The 17,087-nt window shown below is 36.4% G+C and overlaps 1 protein-coding gene across 9 annotated transcripts in view; it reads left to right on the forward strand.

Moving 5' to 3' along the window:
- Window positions 1–17,087, forward strand: part of PALS1 (protein associated with LIN7 1, MAGUK p55 family member) — a 59,636-nt gene that overhangs the window by 39,661 nt on the left and 2,888 nt on the right. For 6 of the 9 annotated variants that reach the window (XM_075151857.1, XM_075151861.1, XM_075151856.1 and 3 more), the window contains 10 exons: window positions 4,032–4,109; window positions 4,851–4,997; window positions 5,631–5,792; window positions 8,752–8,829; window positions 9,766–9,949; window positions 11,009–11,080; window positions 11,542–11,613; window positions 12,352–12,519; window positions 13,277–13,479; window positions 14,877–14,987. In XM_075151857.1, coding sequence (XP_075007958.1) covers window positions 4,032–4,109; window positions 4,851–4,997; window positions 5,631–5,792; window positions 8,752–8,829; window positions 9,766–9,949; window positions 11,009–11,080; window positions 11,542–11,613; window positions 12,352–12,519; window positions 13,277–13,479; window positions 14,877–14,987 — 1,275 coding nt within the window. Of the gene's footprint in view, window positions 1–4,031; window positions 4,110–4,850; window positions 4,998–5,630; window positions 5,793–8,751; window positions 8,830–9,765; window positions 9,950–11,008; window positions 11,081–11,541; window positions 11,614–12,351; window positions 12,520–13,276; window positions 13,480–14,876; window positions 14,988–15,654; window positions 17,078–17,087 lie in introns of those variants that run through there. The other 3 variants (XM_075151862.1, XM_075151863.1, XM_075151864.1) reach the window with 3 other exon arrangements.

The following is a 17,087-nucleotide window of genomic DNA, read 5'->3' on the forward strand; positions in this document are numbered from 1 at the left end:
TCCTGCACTCGTTTTGATTCTTCATCTCTCATCCCTGTCTTGTCCAGCCTTGAAATTCCTGAAAAGTCAATATATTGCATATATTGTCCGTTCCCATTTTCAGATGTAATCTAATTTCTCGGTGATTCAGCTTCTGGTGTATTTAAGTGACTTTATTTTGCAATATGTTAAATAGCATCCTGAAATGATCAAGCCGGAAATATTTCTGTGACTGACAGAAGTGTCTCAAGAGGAACACCTTGAGGCCTCCATTCACATCATTCTGTACTTCCTGGTCTTGCCTAATAGATCTTATGCTCGTTTTTCAGATCCTTTATTCCTTTTGGAAAGGCTTCTGTATTTGTTATGGTAGCAATACGGGAGGAAATTATTTTTGCTTTAGGAAAAGTTGGTTTGGTTTTTGTTTTACCCTGACAAAGTGTCTATCTTGCCTGCCCAGGTTTTTTCTTGTACTGTGATTTTTGGTTGTGTCTCTTGTTTTTTCCATCCCTGAACATAGGCGTGGGAAGCTCCCCCAGAAAGCAGTTCGTTTACTTACTTCAGGGTGTTTTTGAAAAGACACTTGCAAAAGCCTGGATTTAAGAAACTGATAACACCTTGATGATAAAAGCCACAAGATATTACAAGAAAGAAAAATAGCAGATACATGCATAACATTAATTTTAAATGACAGGTAATGCTAATGTGCATATTTTAGTGGACAGGTCATCAGTGACAGTGTACAACTCAAACTATTTTGGAGTGCGTGTCCTAATTTAAAGCTACAGATATGTTTTGTTTGAGGCTTTATCGTGTGAAAGAGAACCTGTTCTAGAGCACATGCTTCTGTAGCTCTAACAGGAAAAGAGAGTTTGCAACACAATTTCATATTGCAACATGAAACATCCTCCCTTTTTAAAAAAAAAAAGGAAAAATTAATATTACATTAATTAAACTACACTTTTGGAAGTGTGTTTGGGGGAATTATCATTTACTACACTGAACTTAATTCAAAAAATCTGTTTTCATTTACTCTTTAATTGATGATTTGCTTTTATAAAACATAATGTGTATGAACAGTGTGTTGTGAAAACTTTTTTTTATTTTGAATTTTGTAACTATTAACAACACATGAGAGTGGAATGGTACATTTTTATTTTCTAGTCCTCTTTAGGAAATTCTTAAAATTAGTGGTACACTTGTGCAGTTAACTTTTCCCACTGGTTCTGATAACCAGGCACCAACAACTCAAGATTATTCTGGTTTTTTTAAAAGAAACTTTAATTGCATTAAAAAGGTGGAATGAAGCATTTGAGCTTAAGGAATTTATTTTAGAGAGCTAATCTTCATGTAATGTGGTGTACTCCAATTCTTAAATAAAAATAGACAGTTAACATCAAGTGCAATTAAATTGATTTTAAATCCATTTAAACTTGACCAAGATGGGGGCAAGGATTATGGGAACATGGTCTGAATCTTGACCTTGTAAGAATATTTGATGCAGCATTCAAGACAGTTTGTAATTTTTGGCCTGTAACAGCACATATCAAATACCTTAAAGATGTTCTTGCTATTCAATATACTTAATAGGCTCAATTTATATAGGCTATGTTTCTAAAGGTTTCAGACTTGCTACTGTTCACTTCAGCAAGTGCAGGCAATTAAACTAGATCAGTACTTTTGAGAGGGTGCACTGGAAGCTTGTAACTTCTGGTGTAAGTGCATTACAATGTGTAGGTATATTCCCTCTGACAGTCCTGCTCACCTGAGAGTAAACAACAACAGGATTTTGCAGGTGCGGTTAAATTCTGAATGTTTAATATCGTTCCACCATGTGCCTCCACAGGTGTTTATAATGAAACCAAATTGATAGCTTTTGGGGGGCTGCTTGGACTAAAGTTAATGTAATTAACAATAAAAGCTAGGCTGAAGAGTTAAGAAAATACTGTTATTGCCACATATTTAGTGTGGATTGCCCTTGCTATCTGTAGTGTGTCACTTCTGGAATGACAGCCTACAAAACTGGGATGCGTTACCACGAGTAACAAAGGAATCTGGCATGCGGCAATACTGGTGTAATAAGTGGTTTATATAGCAGCCTGGAGCTTTTCTAGCGCTTCATTAAATAAGCAAATAATAAATGTTTCTTTCTTTTAAAAGGGGGGGGAGCAGCTATTAAAGTTCTGAATAATTAAATTATTCAAAGCAGAAATTCAACTTGAAGGATATTCACCGCACACAGAATGACTGGTTGGGCCTGGTTGCTTGCTTTTCCCCTGTCAAATCCCCAACCTCTGACCTTGCATTCAAAAGGTTGTCTTACTTGCAGGACTTCTAAGTTGCTTTCTGAGTAGGTTTTCCTGTAAAAGGGTCATAAAGATTGGATAAATAAGGCTTTAAATCTTCTTGTAGCTTCATCAAGAGAGGAACTGAAAGTCCCTTGAAAGTTAGAGACCATAAGTAAACCTCTATGAGAAAGTATTTTGTATAGAAGAATCTCTTCTTTCAACACAGAGGAAAAGTTTGTTAGTGAAATATATCCTTTACAGTGCTCTGTCTGCTATATGGCATCCCAAAATTCAGGCTAAGCCAGGGATAATAGCTTCCTGGCCAGTTCAGAGGTATGACTGAGGTCAGGCCTGTATGAAGCTGAATGCTTTCTGTTCTCTAGGGTTTTAAAGAAATCAGTAAAAAACTTATTTAAATCTGGCTTCTTTTTGACTTTTCTAAGCTATATTAGGTTTGTTCACCATAAGGCATGTTCTAGGGATGTCGGAAGGCTTTTGGAGGTTGTCCAGGTTTATTGCTAAGCCCAGGATCTTGTTCCATGTGACAGTGGTTGGTTGGCAATGTAAGGAACTTGCCCCTTGGGAATGGTTCACTTAGTGGCTTCTGCTAGAATTTAAAAGTATCTTTACTGTTTTCAGTGCAGTCATCTGGTAGCACCCAAGAATGTTGTCAGCATTTCTGTAGAAAATTGCTCATTAGATAGAGGCTCTTCAGACATCTAGATATTGTTAGATCACACAAAAAGCTTAATTATTTTCACTTTGGAACTTTTGGTTTCTTGATTCTCTGTTATGTCACACTATCTCATCCTTAAGAGTAAAAAGCTCTTGAAAAAAATGTTTTCCATCCCACAGAAAGCTGCTGCTCTGGTAAGTATAATCTACTCTTGATGTCTCTGGATTCATTTGTGCTTTTGGACTTGTGTGCCTTTGGTCAGATTAGGCCAGAGGATAATGGCTATGGGAAGTATCTTCTTCAGTCTCACTTTTAGATACGAGGGACTTCCCTGTTCCTGGCTTTCTCTATAAGCATACCAGGATTTTCTAATATTTGTAAGAGATGATGGCAACGCATGTTTGGTAACTGTATGAGAAGGCAAACCTTTTTAGGCAACTGAAGCTGCATGAGCAAAAACTGTCCTTGTGTTAATGTGGATTATTTTGGAATCAGCCAAAGAAACCTGGCTTTCTGGGGCCTTTTGAAGTTTTGACTCGTATGCTTTCTGAGGCAGGGGCTTCAGGATGCATTGCAAAACCTGTCTTGGAATCTTTAGTCTTGCTGTTGGTGGAAATAATTTGGGTAAAAATAAACCATCTGCTTTTAAGGTAAAGGGAGGCTATTCACGTTAATGAGAAATTAGTCCATTTTAAAAGACCCAGCATATTCACATAATAGACTTCATTGTGACTGATTTCACTATCGTGTTCCTTTCTAGAGTTTTAATTTTTTTTGTGTGCATCTTTGTGGTAGCTGAGCAACTTGCCAGTGTCTAGTATTGACAAATCTGTGTGATGCACTGGATACCAGCTTTAATTTGGTAGCTAATTACTGAGACAAGATATGCTGGAGTAGTCCTGTGGTCTGATTGCATGTTTTCCTAGTGTGTACCAGATTAAGCTCAATCAGTCAGTGTAATAATTACGTGGATATACTTTACTTTCAGTAAAATGAATAATTGCAACAAGGGGTTTGTGCTTGAGTAAGGGAGGGAGGATTGATAAATCACTGAGTAGATTGAGTTTTGCTATTTGATTTCTTTTTAGGTACAGAGTGTTTTGAAACCCAGTCACCATAAGGATGGGCAGGAGCTTAATGCTTTGCTGAATGCCCCTCACATGCAGGTAAACCAAAATGGAACTTCTAACCTACGGGAGGTATTTCTTGATGCTGTTTTCAGTATAAATTATTTTTTGCAAATGTTTTGGGCTGACTGGGCCAAATTTTATTCTTCAACTGTGCAAATGTCTTACTATTTTTCTAGGGTAAGAAGTTTCCAATTTCCAGCAACTAATGGAAACTTCTAATCAAGTGTAGTGCATGATTGTATTCAGCCCTTGCTACATTCTACATGTATTACAGGGTAATTTGCACATAAACAATGTAGCAGTAGATCAGTAGGGTCAGGGCAGCACCAGCTGCTTTGCTTATCTATGTTTTTTTTCTTTGGCAGCTGTTTTATGCTTACAGTAGGGTGCATAAAGGAAATTTTGTCCTGTGGTGATGTTGTCAATCCATGAGCAGTTTTCACTGCAGTAATTTCTTATGCCTGTATCCTCAGTCACATATATAGTAAACCAATGTCTGTTTTTTTAGGAAGAAGAAGCTCTAAATATAGTCATAGTTGTGTGTTCAAAATTGCTTTTTTATTCTTTTCTAATCTGAAAGGAAGGTTTTGGAAAGTATGTAGCAGTAGGTGCTGCGTAGCTGTGATAAATGATCTTTTTTTATTGCTTGAGTCAGTTTGCAATATTCTGTAACCTCCAAAGACTATTCAAATTGCAGAATTTCATTGAACTCTACTATTTTGTATACGTACAAAGTGTGAAATTTTCTGTAACTGAGCTGATTTTGTTTAACACTAGGCACTTTTACTGGCTCATGATAAGGTTGCGGAACAAGAAATGCAACCAGAGCCTGTGACAGATGAAAAAATTTATGAAAATGTTGGCGTGTACGGAGGGGAGACAGTTAAAATAGTTCGCATTGAGAAAGCTCGGGATATTCCATTGGTAAGTACTGATACTCACTCAGTTATATATAAAGGACGTAAGCTTTTTTGTCCTTTGAAAATTGCTATGAAACTTTTGGAATTTGTATGTGGAGGTGGTATTTAACTTGTAAACACTCTCTTTCCCTCCAAAATGAGAAACAGTCACAGACGATAAACTTGTGGGTATCTTCATATAGCAGTAGCCATACTACCATTTAGAATCTGTACAACTTCTGTCAGCGCGGATTTGGACAGGACTTCTTGACAGAAGTCGCTATCCCAAGCTTTGCTGCAAGGAAGCTTATGGCCTTGTGCCAACCACAGGGGTTTTTTTTTGGGGGGTGGGGGGTGGGGTTAGCAACTCTCATCTTTTATTTTGCATCTTTCAAATAAGTGTTTCCTTAGGAAAACGTTTTTTAAAAAATCATGAGTCTTATGGTATGGAGCAATTCAATTCTTCAATCTTTAGTGCAGTTTAAAGAAATTAAGCAGTGTTTTTTTTAAACTGGAGCATTGGGTGTACGCATCTGAGCTGTTACTTGCATTCTCTTTCAACACAGAAATGTTTCTCCACTGGCTTGGAATATATACAATAGATGGCATTGAGTTTCATATATATATAATAAATTTAGAATGTGTTGCTACCACACAGGGTGCTACTGTTCGCAATGAAATGGATTCTGTTATCATTAGTCGAATAGTGAAAGGAGGTGCTGCAGAGAAGAGTGGGCTGTTACATGAAGGGGATGAAGTTCTGGAGATTAATGGTATTGAAATTCGTGGAAAAGATGTTAATGAAGTTTTTGACTTGTTGGTGAGTTGGACACTTCTTGTTTTCCCTGCAAAAAATACTCATTTCATAAGACTGAAGCCTGTTGGCTCAGCTTGTCATTTGTGCTCATATTTAGCATTAGTTTAAAAGTATTTTCATTCTGATAGCTAGCGTTTATATGTGGAGGGCCATTTCAAGTTTTCTTTCTGATGTATAATACGATATAAGTATAATGGCAGTTATCTGCAAAAATGAAGCCTAGAAATGTGGAAGAGTCAAGCTATCATCTTGAGATTTGCTTTTAATGATTTCTAAGAAAAACTTTGTTTAGCTCTGAAAAGCCATGGTTTTTCATCTTTGTCTCTGGTTGAGTCCACAGTTAATAAATGCATGGCTGTGTGATTTTGTGGTAGTGTCTGGCTGGGATGGAGGTAATTTTCTTCATAGCAGCTTATATGCTGTGTTTTAGGCTGGTTTTAGACTGAAACAGCGTTGGTAACACACCAATGTTTTAGCTATTGCTGAACAGTGCTTGCACAGTGTCAAGGCCTTCTCTGTTTCTCACTCTCATGCCTGCAAGTAGGCTGGGGATGAGCAAGAGGTTGGGAGGGGACACAGCTGGGACAGCTGACCCGAATTGACCACAGTGATATATCATGCCATATAACATCATGCTGAGCAATAAAAACTGGGTGGTGAGTGATTGCCTTTGCATCACTTGTTGGGTTGGGTTTTTTTCCCTTCACTTTTTAAACTGTCTTTACCTCGACCCGTGAGTTTTTCTTGCTTTTGGTCTTCAGATTCTCCATCCTGCTGGGAAAGGGGAGCAAGTGAGGAGCTGGTGGGTGCTTAGTTGCTGGCCAGACTTAACCCACCACAAATTGTATCACACGGGACCTTTACATGACTAGACTTCTTACCTCCTGATAAAAACCCTTTTGCCTAGTAGTTTACCAGCACAGACATTTTTCTGTTTATTACACTTCTACCATTCATGACAAAATTATACATCAGTTCAAAAGCAGCTCGTCAAAACAGGCAAGAAATCCACCAGGAACTAGTAAATGCAGAGGTACTCTCTCTCAAAGGCCCTGTGATGTGAGGTAGAATATCAAAAGCTGGGAATTACCAGTATTTTCTGTTGCCCAATATTGCTCTTTTCTCATGCTTTTCCCTGGCACCTGCTGTTGATCAGTGTCCAAGATGGGACACCTGGAACCTGACTATGAATCTTTGGTCTGATTGTAGCAGGCAAGACCATTCTGTCAAAGTGAAAAGAGACGAAAATGACAAATTTTTTTTAAAGTTAAGTTATAACTTTGATACAAAGCATTTGAAATATCTACTAACACTTATTTAATAAGGTCTTTGGGGAAAAAAAAATGAGAAATACATTTAGTAAATCTTTGAATTACTTAGTAGATCTATGCTCTATAGATGAATCAAAATCAGGACAAAGACCTGGGTTCTGCTGTAGGTTGCATTATTGTAGGAAGAATAGGCAGCAATGTCCATAGATGAAGTTGTCTCATGCTACAGTAAGACTGTAGTTTTTAATGCACAATTTCCACCCTTAGTTGGATTTTTTCTGAAATTTGCTGTTAAAGTTTTTCAGCTAATGCATGGAATGAGGTCAAGTGGACGGAAGTAGGGCCAGAAATGTGTGGGGTTTTGGGTTTTTTTTTTAAGCCATTTAAAAAGATTTTTATAATTATTTGAAGAGCCTTCAATCTCTGTGTTTTTTGGATCCGAGATATCTGAGATTCTCCACACTCTGTAACTGTCTCCATTGCCATCTGTATTTTTTTTTTTAAAGCCATATTTACTTAACTCCTATGCTTCTGAAAAGAGTGTTTTGTAGATGCTTGACAGATAATTCAACTCTGGCAGTTTAGTTCTCCGCAGAGAGCTTGTTCTGCTCCTGAGCAGCTCCTGCAACCTAGAGTTACAGAATAAAAGACATAAAACCACAATACATTAACACAGGAGCAAATTATTTGCTGAAAATAAATTAAAAAAACCCTTCTGTGGGTTTTTAATATATATTTAAAATCATTAATTTAAAATAATATTTTTAATTCTTTATACGTTGTCTTTTGTATTTTGTAATGTGGAAGTGAAGTTTTAAAATGCTTCAGTCCCCAAAAAATACTTAAAACAAGCACAGGAGAAGGAAATTACTTTCCTTCTTAATTTTGCCTCACCACTTGCTGCTCAAATGATAATAAACTGCACATAACTTAAGGCAAGACTATTCACATAATCAGTATGAAATTCTATGCATTCCTCATGGGACTATGCATGCTGACTGAAAATCGTGTGTTTTCCTTTCCTGCAGCCTAATCATGTTATGCTCAGTTATGGTTACTTTATTTAAGCCTTAGGTCTGAATTTTTTGAGATACATGCATATGCTTTGATTTTATGCAACATAAATTGTTGTGTTACGGTTCATGGAATGATGTATAGGAAGTGAGACACGTGTAGACCTTGTCACGAGTTGGCACTGCCATTTTATCTAGATATTCATTATGTGTGCAAACACACTGTGTATACAAGAGTATGCAAACAAATAAGAATTCTTTAAAGCCGGGGCATGCATTATGTTCTACTTTCTTAGCAGGCTGATTGCAATATGGATATTAAGTACTTGTTGGTATTTTTGGAACAGAACAACAGAATATTATTCTCCATTTCTCCTAAGTCCCTGCTTGACAGAATTGCAGCTGCTCCATTTCAAATAGAAATAGTTTATGTATAACCAAGAATGCTAGGCTTTTAAAATCTGAGTATCAACATTTGGCTTTCTAGCCTGTCACTGAATCACTGCATCTGTATCTGTACTATATCTTTTAAACCAATTAAGGGGTAGATGATGTGCTGTTAGGAACTGCCTTTTATGGGAATTTTTGAAGCATTTTCTAAAATATGTTATTTATTAAAATTCTTAACCTTAAGCCATATTTTGATACTGTAAATGAAGACTCTATTTTTTGTCTCAGGCTGACATGCATGGTACTCTGACCTTTGTGTTGATTCCCAGTCAGCAGAGCAAGCCACCTCCTGCGAAGGAGACAGTTGTAAGTAGCTCTACATAAGTTCTTGGTGGTACATACCTTGTTTTTCCAGTAATGTGTAGAAAGTTCTTCTGTAGGTCATTTACATTGTGGAACAAAAACAAAACTTAATCGTTTAAATTGGTTTAATTGTTACCAGACTAACACCTGAATTAACTATTGAAAATGATCGGTGGTGTTAAGCTGAAACTCTTAGTATGATTTTAATTCAGTTTCTAAAACAGTAAGAAATTATAAAAGTAGAACTACCTGTGCTTCTGAAATTCTATTTTGAAATTCTCAATTTCTCTTATTTTTACATATATATATGTGTGTGTGTGTGTGTGTATATATATAAAAAATTGGATTGATGGAACTTGCAAATATGCTTTGGGAGGAAAAGTTTGTATACGGGAAACTTTGTTCATTATCTTTTTAGCTAACATACTTTTCTTAAGATAGCTTTAACAGTTTGAAGAAAGAATGCACAGATTTATATCACAGCCAAACAAAACCGTTAATGGTTGGTGACAAAGTAAAATATTTTACAAGTGAAACTTCACCTAAAGCCCAGCAAATGGGTTTCAATCTGTGTATTTATTAGGTATTGTAAACAAATTAGAATATCTCTGGTACTTTTTGAATGCAAAGAACTTAAATGAGTAGCTCAGGGATTTTTTGCCTCCTAAAATGGTGAGGAAATTGCATAGACTTTAAAATTAACAAGAGTTAAATTCAGGCCTTTATCTCCAACCTAGCACAACTGTGTCTTTTCCGTTGCTAAGCTAGGTAATGATTCCATTCCAGTATCTCCTATATGCCCCAGATAAAGTTTCCATTTTATAGGGTCTTGGTGGTTTTATATATCGGAGCTCCACTGCAGTCACAGGAAGATGGGGTGTAATTCTTCAGAAGTCACAGGGTTTTTTTTCCTCTGTTTTTCCATTTCATCTTCCGCAGATACATGTGAAAGCGCATTTTGACTATGATCCCTCTGATGACCCTTACGTCCCTTGCCGAGAGTTAGGCCTATCTTTTCAAAAAGGAGATATACTCCATGTGATCAGCCAAGAAGATCCAAACTGGTGGCAAGCTTACAGAGATGGAGATGAAGATAATCAGCCATTGGCAGGCCTTATCCCTGGTAAATAAAGCTCTAGAAAAAGCTTGACAGCCAGTTGTTCCCATAGCCGTAGGGGCAATATTCTGGTTTTCAAAGACTCATATACCCTTAAATATTCATTGCCTTAAATATCTGTGACTTTGAACCTTTTGCAACAGAGCTCACTGTTGGTTGCCTTTTAGAGGCATCTCCATGTATAGATGTTAAATGCAGAGTAAAGCTACTGCTTCCACTGCGGTTCACCTTTCAAGAGCTATTCTCCTCTTCCTTTATTCCTCCACCTTGGGGACTCTGTGGATTCAGAGTTCCCTCTGCTGGCTACGGCAGAAATGTGGGACTTCAGCCTCCTTGTTCTCTGGAGATGAGAGCAGCTGTTAGGTTTCTTACTATATCAAATAGTATATTTGGAAAATATATCTCTTTTGTGGTAACTTTTCTGCATGTTTTCACTTAGCAAAGAGCTTCAGTTATTTGTAACAGTCATGCTTCCTTTCTAACTTGAGGGGCCTTTCAGTAATAGGGTTTTCAGGCACTGAAGTCAATATATAATTTTTGCATTGAAATATGTACTGCACTCTAGTCCATTAAAGATCTTCTGATCTGTTAAACACAGTGAACAAAAGACTTTTCAAATTCCATAGAATACCACACTGTTACTTTATGACATTTGAGTAAGTTGAGAGGAACACTGATTTAAATACAGGCTAATCTTTTTCAAGCTGAAGTTCAAAAGATTTAGTATAAATAGAACACATTTAACATACAAAAATTATTAGAAAACCATATCATCATAGTGGCGAAATGTAGTCTTTCCAGTAGTTTCAATTTTTCAGGCAGAACAGTCCAGAATAGTACAAATGCTCTGCTGTCTGTATTGATTAAAATATTTTCGAAGCAATAAACAAGCTTCGCAGCAATTTCAATTTCTCTTTTTACATTTCTCTTATGTCATATTCTACTAGAACCTTCAGAGATGTAAAAGCTTAGGAAAAAGTAAAATGAGTAAATAATTGTTAAAAAAGTATGGAAATGGTTTCTAAATGTTAACTGCTTTTGTACTTTTTTTTTAAATGCATTAAGGAAAAAGTTTTCAGCAACAAAGAGAAGCAATGAAGCAAACCATAGAAGAAGACAAGGAGCCAGAAAAATCAGGTTGGATATATGCTTTCCAAGGCAAAAAAAAAATCTAACTCTTAGAGGTGCTAATTAGTGATATCTGGAACCTTGTCATTATAGAGTTGTAGAAAAAGCTTCCATTTTTGTGATACAAGTGGGATGATTTTTTGAAATTCTTCATGTAAATACAGGTCTGAATTTAGCACTTTGTTATATAAATCACATGTTTTTTTCATAACTATGTGCAATGTCATTAGGATGATGTAGGGGAATTTGGAAAGCCTCTTTTTTCTTAGAATTTTATCTGCTGTGACTCAGTTGAAATCCTTGGCCTGCAACACATGCTTAGTATACCAAAACGTTGTAATGAAATGAAGAATATTATGCCTTTTCAAAACTACAGAATAAATTCTCCACTTTAAAGATCCAGATAGTGGGTGGGATAGGAAGCTTTTTTCTGTATGGTATTTGATTGTGATTATTTTTATTTTGGTTAGGAAAACTCTGGTGTGCGAAGAAAAACAAAAAGAAACGGAAAAAGGTTTTATACAATGCAAATAAAAATGATGGTAAGCAACATCTTTTGCACAGTGTGTGCGCTTATAAGCGACTATAAAAGATTCTACAAATAGCCTTGTGAAAAGAATGCTGGAATTCAGGATATGATGTTAGAAATACTGCCTGATGATGTTCTGTTGGGAGCAGTAGTATGGTTTGTTAATAGCATTTAATGAAAGATGTAAAAGAGGTGGCAGAATTTGTAGGGTCATTTAGTGCCTTTAATAAAGACCAGATGATGGGGTAAAAAAACAGATAGCTTTTTCGGCATGGAAGCACTCATAATTTTACAATGATGAACCAATTTATTATGGTTTTGTAATATCATCTCACTCTGCATAATTAAGTTTAGTAAATGGAAAATTTCTCCACAGAGAGTTTGTAGGCTATTTATACTATATTCTTAGAGAAGTACTTTGGGATTAGGATGATGCTTTTTGTTGTTGTTAGGCATAAAGTGTTACTCTTGTACTAGAAACTTGTTCCTTGGCAAGAAAGTTGTTTCCTGAGTTTGTGCTACTACTTAAATCAGTAATAAGTGGAAACGCATTTTCTTTCTCCAGAAAGGGGGAAAAAAAGCCTTATCTTACTGGGCAAGTGATGATCTTTGGGGTTCTGTTGCTTTGGTGACTCGCGGTTAGATGCTGGGCAGAGAGTCAGGAGCTGCCTGAAACTTGATACCGCATGGCAGGCAATAAATGCAACTAGCAGTGAAGTATGTTGTGACTGTTTATTGTTTCTCTCTCAAGATTACGACAATGAGGAAATTTTGACCTACGAGGAAATGTCACTGTATCATCAACCAGCAAATAGGAAACGGCCTATTGTTCTGATCGGCCCACAGAACTGCGGCCAAAATGAATTGCGGCAGCGACTTATGAATAACGAAGTGGATCGCTTTGCCTCTGCAGTTCCCCGTAAGTTTGATGGGCAGATATGATTGCTTATTCTAAACATTGTCTGCAGACAAATCCTCTTGTGTTGAAAATAGCAATTAGGAGTTTGGGGATTTTGAGCCGGGTATAGTCAGCTCTTAGATAAAGGAGAAATAAAGTTACATCTTGTGTGGCAAAAAGTGGCTTTGGTAAGTCAATGCAAATCCAGTGTCCCAACACAGTGTTATAGGGGCATTACAAGACATGCATATATTTCAGTTTGAATAAAATTGGAGTGAGTTACAGAAGTTTAAAAAAGAAACTGGTACATTGGTCAGAGAATTTTTGACCTACATACCCTGCATAAATTTAAATTTAGGTGGCTTTAGTGCCTTCCCAAACCACTTATATTTCAATGAATTTTACATTTTTAATGTCTAATGTACCCTAAATCAGGTTTACAAACAGCTTAACAATAGAACTTGTTATAAACAACTAATAGCTGTTTTCACATCCAGAATGCAGCTGCACAGGTGAAACTATTCCTTTCCTTGTTGACTATTTTTTTTCCTCTAGATAAGGTAAACAAGACCTCTAAATGCCAAGGTTCAGCCTTTGGCAACTTAATCTGTCCAGGGATATTTATTGTAGAAAATAAAATACTTGCATTTCTTGGATATTTCAAATGCCTTTTTTTGCTTGATTAGCAATGTCTCTCCTAAGAGAAATACTTATTTCTCCCTTCAGTTCTATAGGTGCATCACTCTCTCGATTTCTTTTTTGTTGCTCTTGTTTGTAGATACTACTCGGAGCAGGCGAGAGACAGAAGTAGCTGGCAGGGATTACCATTTCATTTCCCGACAGGCATTTGAGAGTGACATAGCTGCAGGAAAGTTCATTGAATATGGAGAGTTTGAAAAGAACCTCTATGGTACTAGCATAGACTCCGTGCGGCAAGTAATCAACTCTGGCAAGATATGCCTTTTAAATCTTCATACCCAGGTATGGCAAAGCTGTCACCTGTCATATTTTAATTGTAGAAGCTACTGTGAAAATCTAAAGAGCTGTATTTGGGTTATATAAAATGACTGTGTTTTCAAGGTCCATTTTCATGTTTATTTCAAGTTTTCTTTCGGTGGTATTCAGTTAACTCTATTTAGTGTGTTACGAATACAGCCTTCTTGTTCCTTGTTTGGAAATAGACACATCTTCTTTATCTGTGCTAAAGGTAATAGGGGCCTTGGTTTCCAGATACTTAAAGCTGGTGAGAACTATCTGAATTGAAAAATTAATTAAAATAAGATTTGTGTCTCTCAGTCTTCCAATTACTCTGTAAGCTCTGAGGTTTTTGAAGATGGAGAGGAAGTTGTTTGTGATTAGATTTGGAAACTGCATTTTGGGAATGTTTATGCAGTTCCATAACAGACAGGATTAAAGTACATCACATCAACAATATTGAAAAGCTCTTTAGCTATGACCTTTTGATTAAGGAGAAAGAAAAGACAAACTACGCATACAGACCTCAACTGGGAAATTTAGTCAAATGTGGGAAGAGGCAGAGTCCTGGAACACAGCCTGTTTCTAAATACATACAATATGTATGAGGTCTACTGCTGTTACAGGTGCTGCAAAAGAAGGCCTAAAACTCAGACACTTCAGTAAAGTCTGGTAGTGTTGAAGTTATAATTAGCCATCACCAGTTGGAACCATGTGATACTTTACTAGAATAGCTCATGGGTATCGCAAAGTATGTAATAAGTTGAAAATTCGTAACACTTTGAAAATTGATCTAATTCTGTCATTATAAAAATATATCTCAGAGACAAGTTGTTTGTCCCAAGACACATAAAAGGAACCTTTTGGAAAAATCCAGCTACAGTTTGGTTCTTTTTATTTCTTGTCTCTTAATGTAAATGTAACCTGCCAAAAAAACCCGCTAAACATAGAGTAGTAGTGCATCTGATACCTTGTATTTTAATCTTCAAAACAGAAAATGGTAAGCTGTAGTATTTAAACTATAGTATTTAAAGACTTCTCTCTGTTAAAAGCTGATACCATTCCTTAGCATTGTAAGGAAACTTACTGCAATATAGGTGACTTTTTTTTCTTTTGGATACCAAAAGATATGTTCCTTCAGTTTAGTTATGAAGAAGATTCTTGAACAAAAGTAAATGTTTGGGTTTCATGAAGCTGAAAAATGTTGGAATATCAGTTTTGTAGGAAATGGTGACTGAACTTGCGAGTGGTGATGATAATACTGTTATGGTTAATTATATTGCTGTTAATGTACAATTGTCACTGAAGAGTATATTATCAATTATAGCATGTGAATAATGCACTATTAAATGCCCTTTTCATGTGTGGAACTGTTAAATATTTAATAAATCCTATTTCTACAGTCACTGAAGACACTACGTAATTCTGACTTGAAGCCATATATTATATTTGTTGCACCACCTTCACAAGAAAGATTACGTGCTTTATTGGCCAAAGAAGGGAAAAACCCAAAGGTAATGTGTCTAACACTTCTTCTGAAACCATGCTGCTTTTTATTTACAAATCTGGAATGCTTTTGGTAAACAAATTCGTATACTCTTTGGAATTGGGTACTGACAATATATGAGTAGCGGTGTAGTTGAGATCTGTGTGCTGTAGTTTAGTAGGCAGACCATACTAAGGGAAGGGCTCACGATGCTTTTGTGCAAGGGAATGTGAGAGGTATGAGGCAATCCACTGCTAATTTAATAATCGTGGGGCACAATGTCTCAGTTTTGGTCCCTGCATTTGGGTACAAAAATATGACCCTTTATTTCAAAACTGTGGAAAACCCAACTTCGTCTTCAAGTAAACCTGAGAGTAATTCTAGGGAGAACTTATCTGCCCTTGGAAAAGCATTTATTTGAAAATGTATTCCAAAACTTTTCAGGCAAAGTTATCTTAATCTTGATCACTTTTCACGTTTCAACCAGAGCCATGTCAAGATCTCAGCTTATCCAGTTCAGATCATTTAGTTAATGAGAAGTTAGTTCTGCAGAATGGAATTGAAACTCATAGATTAAACCAGGGTGTCTGAAAGCTCAGAAAAGGTCCTTGGCAGCTTATGAGATACAAAGGGCTTATTGCTAGGATAATGAAATATGTTGATCTTCAGCTTTTTGACTGAAATCTATCCTACAGTGGTTGGTGCGAGCACTTTGCCACCATCGTATCTTCAAAGTACTAATTGAATATAATGCAGTTCATACTGAGGAAGAATAGTCTTCTCAGCATAACTCAGAGGGACTTCTGATACGGCTGTTGTACCTCACTGTGTTCTACGGCTGTGTTGTTTTGCTCTCCTTGTTTGGTGCGAGGGTGATGTATTGACTGGGTGTAAGATCTAAAAGAAGATCTAAAAGTCCAAGTCTTAAAACAGAGGAATCTTTCTTTTTTTCTTTTTTTTTAATTTGCCTGAGTCAAATATAATCATAGTCTTTAGATGGGCATGTTTCCTCCTTCATGGTTATGCAGTTAATGAAACTTTATTTTAATAAATACTTCATCTTATGTATGTCCTGATTTTTTTATTGCAGTAATCAAGGAATCCATTTGCAATAAAAATTAATACACTGTTATTGGTGTTAAACTATGCCAGTTTTCTTTCTGATTAATCGTATTGGAGTTGTATTTATTTCAGTTGGGTAAATGCTACTGTGTTAAACCCCTTCCCCTAATAAAGGAAAGGGTATTTCTTGCATGTATGCCTGTATGTGGCTTTGATTTTCTTTATAACGCCTAGGAAGAAAATCTTGAAGGCCTGAAGTCCCTTTTGAAAATACCCACTTTAGAAAACTATCTCCAAAATTATACCTGAATATTCCTTTATATAATACAAAAATAAGCTGCAGAAGAGAAAAACAAACACACTTTTAGAATCCAAGTGTGAAAAAATTCTGAAGTAAAACAATTTCTACTTCTTCCTTTGCATCATTTATCTACATCTGCAATATTCTTGCTTTTGACATACTCCCTTCCAGCTCCTAAATCATGTTTTCCATTCTTCTGCAATGTCATTTACCTGACGCTATTGTGATTTGATCAACTTAAACGTATAGCTCTCACTGTGGTTCTCATTGCTGTTTATTGCTGGTGAAAGTATTTCAATGATAGTTGTTGCCTTTGGCCGTTTGGTGTTTGTAGCGCTACATCTTCAGAAGAATGTTGTCTTGTTCTACATCATTCAAACTTATTCTCACACTCTCTCTGCCATCTCCAGTCTTTTTCGGAAGGATAATGGGCTTAGCAACCTAACAATGTGTTTTTCAGAAACATGATGTTAAGAGCCTCAGTAAGATGTCATAAAATGAGCAGTGCTAGATCTTCATTTACTTCAGTCTGGGACAGTTATTTACTGGTTTGCCACTTATGGCCAGTCAGAAGGGATTGTCTTGAGTGCCCTTAGCTTTCAAATATGTATCCTGGTTCAATGTTATTGTAAACTTTTCAATAGCTGGTAGCCATACCATGAAAATTTGCATAGAAGACTTTTCTGAGTCGAGTTGTTAACTTTTCCTACTCCGTTGTTGTTGGGGAGAGGCTTACACACATACACTAATTCTCTGGTTTTGATT

The sequence above is a fragment of the Calonectris borealis genome, chromosome 5 (assembly GCF_964195595.1).
Source record: "Calonectris borealis chromosome 5, bCalBor7.hap1.2, whole genome shotgun sequence".
Taxonomy (NCBI): domain Eukaryota; kingdom Metazoa; phylum Chordata; class Aves; order Procellariiformes; family Procellariidae; genus Calonectris; species Calonectris borealis.